The 12170-nt window shown below is 38.6% G+C and overlaps 1 protein-coding gene across 4 annotated transcripts in view; it reads right to left on the bottom strand.

Annotated features, from left to right (window-relative positions):
- The window catches only part of SMAP1 (small ArfGAP 1), a 91254-nt gene that overhangs the window by 2284 nt on the left and 76800 nt on the right, over positions 1-12170 (bottom strand). For all 4 annotated transcript variants that reach the window (XM_064707345.1, XM_064707347.1, XM_064707343.1 and 1 more), the window contains 3 exons: positions 10536-10663; positions 1956-2124; positions 997-1328 (listed from right to left, as the gene is read on the bottom strand). In XM_064707345.1, the coding sequence (XP_064563415.1) occupies positions 997-1328; positions 1956-2124; positions 10536-10663 (629 nt within the window). The remainder of the gene's footprint in view (positions 1-996; positions 1329-1955; positions 2125-10535; positions 10664-12170) is intronic.

The raw sequence follows: 12170 nt of genomic DNA, 5'->3' as shown, positions 1-12170 counted from the left end.
AAGCTGATATGGGTCTTTTTAAAGCTAGCTACCTAAGAAAAGACTGCCACCAGTATATCCACAGACTTTTTTGATCTGACATTTTGAAATTCTCACCTTTAAGAATTACTTTTCAAGGCAGAATGACAGCCTGTATTTTCAAACAGGGGCTTTTTTATCCATGTAGGCAATGCTGTTTACCTTCATAAATGTTCACACCGTAAAACAGAGCAGAACAGTAAAAATTCATATCATCCAATTTAAGTCAGTCACTAAGGTTCTCTTCCTGCATTACTAAGTAAGCAGCATGGAATTATTATATTGTTATCATAATACAAACAATAGTATAAAAAAATAGTTGCTATCATCCATGCTGAACTCCAAGGGAATAATTTAAGTCTGATCCCGCTGCCTCACCCTGCCCCAATAAACACTCGAATACTTGATTTCAAGATGTTTCCTTGGAAAATGTACAAATACAGTACTACATGTACATTAACCCTCTAGAGACTCTTTGAAACATGTTTAAAACATAGGATGGAAATGCTACAGATAAATAACAGATGTACCTAAGCAAATTTTCTATAGGAAAATGTTAAGAGCAGAAAGCACTTCACATCCCATCAAAATTTATCCTGAAATCTGAATGAAAGTATTAATTGTTAATGGCTATCCTCGAGTAGTTAAATTCTGCTTTTAGTTATAAGGCTGTGCTCCATTTCAAAATTTTGTAACTCTACCTGAGCTAAGCTTTTTACTTGGCTGGCTCTGATGACAGGATGATAAGAGCTATGGAAGCAGAGTTTGGTCTACCTTGGCAAAATTATTCTCTGCTTTCATAGTAGTTATCTTTCATTGAACTATTCACTGGTTTGTTAACATATGCCTCTGAGCAGTTCACAGTCCAGTAGTCTTTAACTTGGCTACACTTGACCTTCCTCCTACAGCCACACATTTTGTATCTGAAAAGCATCATTCTTCCTAAAGCACTCTTGTCTGGAAATTGCCAGCCTTTACCTGAGAGAGGTTCCATTGAGCTTGTTGGTTTTGTTGCAATCCATACTTATTTTGTGGTGGTGTGACCATCTGTCCCACCATTCCACCTTGAGGTCCAACGACAGTTTGAGGAAGTCCCATCACACCAGTTGGTGCAGTACCAGTAAATCCATTGGGCACTCCCACTCCTACCATCACGCCTGTGCTTTGTCCCATGACTGGCACTGATTGTCCCATCATGTTTCCCATCATCCCAGTTGCTGCTGGCACAGGAACTCCCATGGCTGGAAAGCCTTGAAAGTGAGTTGATGGTTGTGTGGTAAATGGCATAGAAGACGAACCCATGAACATGCCTGTACCAGAGAAGAGAAGATCTCAGCAGAAGTGTCTTGTGACTTTCCACCCCCATCCCATAAGTCAGAAGTGCACCAAAATAATTTTAAGTATAACTCTGTCCATCTGTATGTCATTGCTGCCAATTTAGCTTCTGGTAAAAGCAAAAATTACTTTAAAACTCTCAAAGGAAAGGGACTCACCACGAGCTAAACTGCCAAGAAATTCTGGCATCCCTGTGGTGAACCAGAACCTTTCAGTTGGTGTATTGGAGGTCTTTGTGTTCACACAAACACAGCTAAACCAAAGCTCTGACAGTTCTGCAGGGATCCTGGCAGACTGCTGCCTGCACACTGGAGACTCAGACCCTCACTGATTAATTGCATGGCAGAATCAGACTTCACAAATCTTTCCGTAAATTGTACACTTGGTAACTTGAACAGCTATAAACAAATTAAAATCACATATATGTTTTTCTTTAGCATCCATATTACATTTCAGTAATTTTTCTCAGTTTTATAAAAGCTGAAAATAAAAACCTTCATTTGAGTATAGTTTAGCAGGTGTCCAACCTTAGCTTTATACATGTACTTTTCTAGATAAAGATTAAAATAGGACTGCACAGAAATCTTCACAACATTATTTACCCGGAGCATTTTGCTGCTGCATTGTTCCTGTGCCATAGAGTGATAAAATGGAGTCTTTGGAGAGTTGTTTCTTCGCTGACTCTTCGGATTTTGTTGTTTGCTCAGTAAATAGATCAAGATCCCCGGCTGCTCCAGACAAGGTGGCAGCTGCTGGTTTAGTGGAAGTGCTCTGGGAAATAAAAGACAAGACAGACTACTGAAAGAAAACAGCAAAAGATGATGTTAAATATTTGCTGTACAGCCTTGCCCCTCAACTTAATAAAACCTCATTAATTTACAGAAACTAAATTTAAGTGAATGGGAATTTAAAAATATGTGGTATGACTAAAGACAGAAAAAAGCAATGTAGGCAATACGGAAAGACCTTCAGACCAGATGGAGGTTACAAAACAAAAAAAACTAAATCTTCAACCAGCTTCAGGGCGTACACATACAGATTATTCATTCCTGTTGCTTCTACATTTTTCATCAGTGAGAAGCATAAATCAAGAACTGGAGTTAGATTATGAAAAATAATTAGGAAATCAATAAGGAGATTAAAATTCACATTTCATTAATCCTCTCATAGGCAGAATAGATTAGAGAAGAGCTAAAACAAAAGATTAAGTGCTTTGAAATGTATCTTTAGAGAAAAGGCAAAATTTTGGTTATCTACTTCAAGTAATAAAATTTCTAAAATACATTGTTTATAATTGGCTTAGAATTCTGTAAGCATGTTTCACTTATTGAGAAAGCATAATTATCTAAAACTTACTGCAATCTACAAATGAAAAACTAACATACAGGCAGGCTGGCAGGCTTTGTACTGCTCTTGCAATAGAATGTTTTGTAAGCAAATTACATCCAGTCTCTCAGTGCTGTTATGCTGCTGTTCATACCCATCCACTTCCATGTGGAGGCTTTACTGGGGAAGCAGGCAATACATAAGTTCTTGTTATATTCCTTAAAATGCACAACTCATCCTGTTACCAGTGGGAACTTCTAATGCAAATCAACTGCATACACAATGAAAAAGAGCCAGGACTGCAAATCATACTTAAACTATGGCCCTATTTATTCCAGCTAAGAGATCTCCTACTGCTTAGCAAACACCTACTGTACCCACAGCTTGCATGAGTTTCAACTCTTCTCCATACTAAAGGAAAATCTTCCTTGGAATATCACTGTCAATGAACTCAACATGTAACCAGGTCTGTTTATTGAGACACTCAAGTTTAGCAGACAAAGGACACCACAAAATACACAGATATGGAACACCCCTACAATCTTCCTTAAAGCAACTATCTCCAACCTGCTGCTTTTGCTGCTGTGCTGTGACTAAGCCCTGAAAAGTCCACTATGGTCACACTGGATTTGTTACAAACACTACAACACAAATATTCAATCTGCAGCTTCAAAAAACACATTACGTGTATGACTTCTGAAGTGCTAAAACCTCTAGCATAAAGCGGTGCCATAGATAAAGGGGAAAAAAAATAATAAAACAAACACCAACACAGACAAATTCTGTTACCAGCTAAATTTGCAAGAAACCAGCAAAAGAAAGAAGTGCAGATTCATACAGTCGATGGTGAAAATTTTCCAAAACTGTTGTAGAAAGGGAAGAGAAAAAAAACCAAAAAAATTGGGAACTTCCTGGAAAGTGAAAAGCTTGCATTTATACTACAGCCAATTTGGGCCAAGTTGACTTAGTGGGCAACCAAGAGTGGGCTGACAGCACTACAGAGGGAAAGCAAACAGAAAAATACCTACAAAACCTCTCTGGCCACTCTACAATTAAATTTTCCATTTTTTTCTGTAGATACTAAAAAAAACCTTCTTCCTTGTCCTTCTCACAATAATTTATGATTGCAAAGCAAATAATTTTTTATTTAAGTGGGTAGTAGGAAGCCCTATTTGAGACAATTCTTTATCAGTGTGACATAACCAGTCTTTAAAAATACCAGAATCAGATTTAACAACACATTCAGGTAAAAGCCCATCCTGAAAAGCAGTATTGCTTTCCTGTGCATACACCCAGGAAGGCCCATTACTGAATTGTTCCCTGCTAGGACAGCCCCTGTGCCACAGCCAGGCTGCAGGGAGGAGCACACAGGAGCTTCCCCTCTGCTGCCTGCAGGCAGCAAGGAAGGGATTTACTCTTCTCTAGAAGGCAGAGCTGGAAGCCTGGAGGTCTGATCATGTTATGTTTACAACCTAAGATTAAATGTTCATTTAATGTCTCTTCATTCGGTTTGGTTTTGGAAGATCCTCAAAGGAGCCAAAGCACCGGACAAGCACTCCCTGAAGTGTTCATCAGCTGAATAAATGGAAGGTAATGCAAAATACATGGCAAGAAAACAGCAGGTGGCATCCAAGTTAAAAAACAAACAACACTGACATGATTTTTGTATCTCTAACATTGTCATGCGACCCAAGACCTCTGTAAAAACACACCTGGCATTCATATAATCATTTTCCTACACACAGTGCTCTTAGTGAGTCATTATGCTAAACCTAAATGCTCATTAGGTGCTTAAGGATCATACTGATAAGCAGTTTCATGATATCAGTGCAACAGAATTTTTCCTACAAACTGAAAGAGAGGTGGCAACAGAGGAAATGAAAGAATGAAGTGGGACAGTGGGACACATGGGGTTGAGAGAAGGACTGCAGGAGAGAAAAAAGCACATGTGCACTTTCCTGCTATCGCATGGCTCTGGCTCTGGCTGGTATCCAGGAAAGCAGGGATGGCCTGTAGAAAAGCCAGGCCTCCACTGTTTTCTATTTGTATGGTGATAAATAATAGCCCCACACAACATTTTCAATTTCTCCCTGCTGACTGGAAGAGCTATTTGCATAGGGAAAATACAGCCTGTCACACAATTATTCTTAAGTAAGCAAGGTACTAAGTACATTATTAAGGTCTTAAATTCCATATACAATTTTTACCCTTTTTGTCTTTGCACTGTAAATGGACTTGATGTTTATTTCAACTCTTCCTGTTTTGATTTTGTGCATTTTGGTTTTAGAAATCTACCCAGTTCCATTAAAAATAATCAACTGTTATTTCCTGTTAATAACTAATGAGGAAATGAGCACTCAACTATATTCAGTTCACAAAGAAAAACACTAAGAAATCTCATCTGTTCTCTTGCATTTAGGAATTATCAGCAATATCTGAAAAATACTAAGATTTTTATCACTTTCTCAGATCATATCCAAGAATATAATTAACCCTACAATAAGATTAAAAATTCAACTTTATTTTTTGCTGCATGTCCAGCACTCACAACAAGCAATATGTTTCCTTTGCAATCCTCCTTGTCTAGGCTTGAAAACATTAATCTTCCCTGCAGTCCCATTTCCAACTCCTTCTTCAGATTTCCCTTCTCTAGAACTCAAAATAAATTTTTGTTCCTTTAGACTCTGTTCAGCTGACTCCTTCTGGTTCTGGAGTATGATGTCTGCTCTTTCACTGTGTTCCACCTAAGGTATTTAAAGCACCTAAGAGAGTATAATCATGGATTCATAAATGGTTTGGGTTGGAAAGGATCTTAAAAAACATCAAGTTCCAACCCCTTGACATGGGCAGGTCACCTTTCACCAGATCAGGTTACTCAGAGTCCTGTCCAATCTGGCCTTGAACAATGCCAAGGATGGGGGCATCCACAACTTCTCTGGGCAACCTGTTTCAGAGTCTCACCACCCTAACGTAAAGAACTTATTCCTAACATTTAATTGAAACCTACCCTTGTTCAGTTGGAAGACATTCTCCCTTGTCCTATCACTAGACTCCCTAAAAAAGAGTGCCTCCCCATTTTTCCTGTAGTCCACCTTCAAATACTGAAAAGTTACTATAAGGTGTCTCCAGAGCCTTCTCTCTTCTCCAAGCTGAACAACCCCAACTGTCTCAGCCTCCCTTCACAGGAGCAGTGCTCCATCCCTCTGAGCATCTTTGTGGCCCCCTCTGCTCCAACAGGTCCATGGTGGGACCTTGCAATGCTGGGAGCCCCAGGCTGCAGGCAGGGCTCTCAGGAGAGTGTAGCAGAGTCAGGCAATCACCTCCCTGCGCCTGCTGCTCACACTTCTCCTGATGCAGCCCAGGATACTGCTGGGTTTCCAAGCTGAAAGGGCACACTGCCAGATCTCACTCAGATCTGCACCCACCAGCCCCCCTAAATCCCTCTGGGCAGGCCTGCTCTCAACTTATTGCCCAGCCTGAAGTCACGTTGGGAATTGCTCTAATTCCATTCCAAGGAATGAAACTTTTGCTTTCAGATACCTGAAAATCTAGACAGGGGTAAAGCAAACATAAGCACAAGCTACAAGCATTTCAACTGATTCTATTGGAATAGGACTACATAGCACTCATGATAAAGCAAATTTCTGAAAAAGCACATTTTTTACAAAAAATCTCAGGACTTTGACACACTAACATCACCACAATTCATTAATAACCTGAAGCTTGTTTGCCAGTCTATGGCAACCATGGAAGACACACACACTGGACCTCAGGGAAAAATAAGTATTTATGAACATCTCTTTATCTAAAAAATGCCACCAAAGTTTTTCAGATATGAATCATGAAAAACACACTCCATCTCTAAGAAAATACACTTTTGTAGCCACTGAACTGATTCTCAGCTTCCAATACAGTACAATTCAAATCAGGCCCACATACACACACAAAATCCAAGAAAGTTTAAGTTGACTAAATTTGAATGTCCTGCTTGGAGAAAGACATATTTCCAAACTTAATACCTCACAGTTCTCCCCTTGTCTTTCTTCCCTACAAATTTCACTGAAGAATGAAGTTCACACTTTTGCTGGAAGACATACTATACAAAATTTGAAATTAATATCTGGCTAAAACAATTTAGGAAACTGTTTTAATATAGGTAAAAATGATAGACCTTTGCTCAGTTCCTATACAATATTTGGCAACAAACCCTATTCTAATACCTAAAATTTAGCTATGCCCACTTCACATGAAAAAAACATCATTAAACATATGAAATGTTCTTCTTTCCTTTCTGTGCCCATGAATAATGCATAATTTATAGCACATGCCTTTTATCTAGTTCTACTGTAGAAGCGGCTTAAGGTAACTCTTCTTAAACCCCCTGAGTTTGCTAATAGGCAAAATTCTATAAAAAACCAAATTACTCTGTCACATATTGTTCTTTACCTGTCCTTTATAAATTCAGCAGTTTGCACAATAGCATAGAGCTATACAGAATGGTAGGAAGAAACATTTAAATATTTTTGAAAACTGTGATAAAGACACATCTGAAAGCAGAGTCAAAGTACTCATGATCATCAATGCTCAAGTCACATTTGAAAAAGGAGAAACAAATGCTTTTGTTTTCACTTGAAAAACACGTTTGGCTATGACAATGGACATAAATCCTAAGTTTTGCAGACATCATGATGTTTCAGTCTCATAATAAAACATTCAAACAGACATTTCTGTGCTCCACAGTGCCATAAACCAGAGTGCATTTAGCATCAAATGCTGCCTTTCAGGTTAAAATGGAGAAGAAAAGCAATCTTGTGAAAACTCAAGGGTCATACAGATCAGTTTGAGGAGCACCAATAAATTCCCTTCTTTTGCAGAAGAAAACCTCTCAAATCCCACTGTAGCACCTCAGACACACCTACAGTGCAGAACATAATGGTAAATATCTCAGCGAGAAGCAAGCCATGCTATTCCACATTTTATCCCCTTCTTCTACCTAATTTTTAAAAATTTCAATACATTCCATTAATAGATATTCAAACAAGTTCAAATTAGGGTTTGACCATAGACTTCTACTTTAAATTTTCCAATTTAAAGCACAGGAACTGAATGTTAGGGTTACTCAACTGCTGATCTGAGTTCATGCCCACTTCACAAATTACAGCCTCACACAAAATAACTCCACATTATAATCACACCTCTTATTTACTTCAAGAAATTTAAATAGACCAAGTCCTTAAACTCTCCCACAATAAGGCACCCGTATCCTCCTAACTCTTCTCACAATCCCATACAACTTATTTCCATGTTGCAAGGTGAAAGATCTCACAAAATACTTATAGCACTGCCAAATGAGAGGCAACTTCTCCCCAGTCTCAGTTCCCAGACTAGACATCACCATCCTGAAACAGAAACGTGCAAGGTCTTGATAATCCCCAAGAAAAACAGGATGATAATAATAATATTCAGGATAATAAAGAACCAGGATAATAATAGTAATATTCTCTTTGCCCCACTTTAGCGAGCAACCCACGTAATCACCATCAGAAACCTGTCTTCTGCTACCTACCTGTGTTCCTGTCTCTTATCTGTAGATTATCTGATCACATTACATTTTCTTTGAGATACTGATTAAAAACAGAAGATAACCAAGAATTAAATCTTGCAATACACCACAAGGATCATGTGCTTGATAAAAAACTGCTTGCTGAAAGTTCTGTTTGTTCCTCCTGATTACAGCACTCAGAGGAAAGAAAAATGTCACTACAAATCCAGACAGGTTTGTTCACAGCAAGTGAACATATTAATGCTTTCTAGTATACAAAGGTGATACTCCCCAGATATTGAGATAGTATTGTCCTTTCTACCACTTTTTAATCAATTTAGTAGTACCATGCTTAGTCTAGAAACTAGCACAAAGACGAACACCATGTCAAAATATTCCTCTCACAAAGAAAAAGGTCCAGTGACCAAATCTTTATCACAGAAATGAATTTAATATGTTATATATACATACAATTCAGTATGCTTTAGTAGCTACTCTATTATTTAACCCATCACTAGTCATCATCACCTAGGGTATCACCCTTCACTTTGCTTTTTTTCACTCTTAAATATTGAGCCTTCTTTTGGATTTCCTGCATTCTTCAGCTAAATAATTCTTTAACCAACAGATCACATCACATATCCAAGGAATAGAAACAAAAGAAGGCTTTTCTTTCTCAGGTTGCTCTTTTCTCCTGGGCATGCAGTAACTATATACAGCAGTCATCATTTCCAGCTTCAGAATGACTGCAAAGGGAGAAAACCAGAATTCAGGGCTACCCATTATGTACAATACTACCATTGGCCCCTTTATTTTGAGGCCAAGTGACAAATTCAAAATTCTAGGTTTGAATTTACTCAATCTGCACCCAAATGTAATAAATTAAAAACTAAGGGAAGCTAGAAAGGGGTTACTGCTTTCACATCTAGCTCTACAGGGATCAATTCTGACATAAAGCATTAGAATACCAGACAACAAGCACTCAAATATTGCTGTTCCTGGTACTTTGACCAAAGACTTCCACAAGAGATAAGAACATCTACATCAACAATGTCCTTTGCAATTTTAGCTAACACATCCAAATTGAAATGCAAATAGACATGTTATTTCCCTCACTGTTTATGGGTAGCTTAACACATGGTGGGAAGCTTGCTCTATCTGAAGCATTGTGTTTAAAAAGAAATGTGGTTTCAGTCTCTGAAACCCTCACTAGCATGTTGCACAAAGTCAGCCCTCAGCAGCAAGTAGGGAAAGGGAGAGTAAAGGATAACAAAATGTGTTGAATAACATGTATCTGCTTTAAGGCACTCAGAACTCCTTTTCATCATTATCCCTTCCATTGTGCATACTATGAAAACTAAAGGATGAAAAGAGTACAGATCTACATGTCCAAAATCATAAATTCAGGAATACACACAATCCTTTCTGGTTCAGCAGAGTGAGACAGAAAGCCCTACACAAAAATAAGCTTCTAAATGACCTTAACAAAATGCCCCAGATGGGGAAGCTAGCCCAGCACTACTCCAAAACCTCCCTCTCAGAAGCCAGTGTGGGTTAAGGAAATCTGCACATGTGCACCACCAACACCCTGCTCTTTGAGTCATATGGCTACTTCAGGAGAGCTGCAGCTTCAAGCAGTTTCTCTGTTGGCCCTTTCCAGGCTACAACTGGCATGGTGATGGTTTGCTTCCAAACTATCATGGCTATCAAACTATCATGGAGCAGGCCATGCACAGGAGTTATGCTACTCTCAAGTACAAGTTCCAAGATGATACAAAAGACAGATCAGTCCAGGTAGCAATATAAATTTTTCTTGATATCTGTTCTTGATTTTGAGTATGAAACCTCAGACCCCAAATTTTTAGCATGTCTAAGAGAGAAGCATCTGCTGCAGCCTTTCCTAAATATCAGCATCACAAAGAAATAAGAGGTCTTAAAAAGTATTACTTGATTCCCAATAACCTGAGAACATAAAGTTATATTCAGCAATACCTATTAAAAAAAGAATAAGACCAAAGAATATAAATGAAAAGAAAACATTACTACCATCACCATGGTAAGACAGAATCCAATTTAGCTGGATAACCAGAAGGAAAGACCACACCATGTACTTCTATATCCAAGCAGTCCAGAAGCTTGAAGAGGTGAGAAAAATATCAGTATTACAGTTTTAGCATCTAGTCATGAGGTGCTTAAGATGTGCAGAGAACTGTGCACTCCTTCTCTGTGAATGAACAATTTCCTGAAGGAAAATCCACATGTGCATGCACATATTTACACATACATATAACTAAATACACTTAATAAATTTTACCTGAGCAGGAGGTACTGCAGCTGCTGGTAAAGGATTAGAGATCATGGGACCAAAGATATCCAGGTCATCATTCAGTGCTGTGACAGCAGCAGTGCCTCCATTTGTAACAGATGCTTCAGCTGGACCATCTAAAAAAGCAACAGAATCACCCTTAAAGTGAAAATTATGAATATCTTAACACGATGAGAATAATTAAAGCTGCTTATTCCCTCCTGCCCTGCCCCCATCAAAGATGTGCTCAATTTCTGAGATATTTTTCAGACTGCAATATTGTTCAGATTTTGTTAAGACAGACCTCTTTCCTGAAGAAGATGGCACATTACTGTCCTTCAGAAAAAAACTAAACAAAAACCAACCAATGACAAAAAACCTACTTAAAACTTCCCTAAGGACAACCACACCAACACAGCAGTATACACTACTTATTTTTCAGGAGTCTCTGCACACCAAGATTTGTAGTAAGAATTTAAATAGATGTCTTACTGAGAAGGTCCAAATTTGGTAGCCATGTATCAGACAAAATACACTCATCTGTGCTCCGGAATTAAAATCTGCATTTTAGAATCCAGGAAGTTATTCTTGATATGCTAATTTACTCAAGAGTACATAAATAAAATTTGCATGAGGGAAAAGGTCCACCCTTTTTCAAAAGTCCTTTGCACACACTTTATTCTGTAGCTCCATATGAGCACACCTGCCAGGCACACTGAGCTAATAACCCGTAAGAACCTATGGTTCTCACTCTGAGCCTTGGTGTCTGTAAGCCACTTTAACACACAAACACATTTACTGATCTAGGTGAAAGTGGATGCATGCATGACAAAAAAAGAATCATGCCTTAAAGAGAATTTGCAATAAAGTACTTTAAAAGATACAGGGACACAAATATCACAAAAGTGTTTTTAAGGAACAGAGTAACTATTCTCTTTTGATTTCAAGCTGCTCAAGAAAAAGGCTTAAGAATTGGCTAATAAATTTATACCTAAGCATATAACAAGTGGGTTGCCATTACATAGGGCTTGACAAATACAAAGGTGACTCTAGATTCTGCTAAACTTTATAATGACTGAATAGTCCTAACAGCAAGTTTAAGAAAGCTTATATAGGCAATAGAAGAACTAGCTGAATTAAGTCAAAACTTTCTCTGCAAAAGAAACACTGCCATGACTGGCACAGCTGTTTATATATCACAGGAGGGTCAGTATTCCAAAAACCCTAAAGTACACTACACTGAAAACAGTGCACTAACATCGTAAGACTGCATTCTGAAACAATCCACTCAGAAGATCATTACCCACAGACGCTGTGCTGGTTTTGGCTGAGATAGAGTCAATGTTTCTCTCAGTAGCCAGTATGGGGCTCTGATTTGGATCAGTGCTGGAAACAGTTGATAACACAGGGATGTTTTCATTATTGCCAAGCAGCACTTGCACAGCGTCAAAGCCTTTTCTGCTCCCTACCCCACCCCACCAGTGAGGGGCTGACAGAGCACAAGGAGCTGTGAGGGGACACAGCCAGGCCAGTGACACCAACTACCCAAGGGATATTGCATACCCTACACATGGTGCCATGCTCAGTAAATATAGCAATGGGAAGAAGGAGGAGGAGGAAGACCTTTGGAGTGACGGCATTTGA

This window comes from Zonotrichia leucophrys, chromosome 3 (assembly GCF_028769735.1).
Source record: "Zonotrichia leucophrys gambelii isolate GWCS_2022_RI chromosome 3, RI_Zleu_2.0, whole genome shotgun sequence".
Classification (NCBI taxonomy): Eukaryota; Metazoa; Chordata; class Aves; order Passeriformes; family Passerellidae; genus Zonotrichia; species Zonotrichia leucophrys.
Note: the sequence above shows the minus strand (reverse complement) of the source record. Positions and strands in the feature narration are given on the sequence as shown.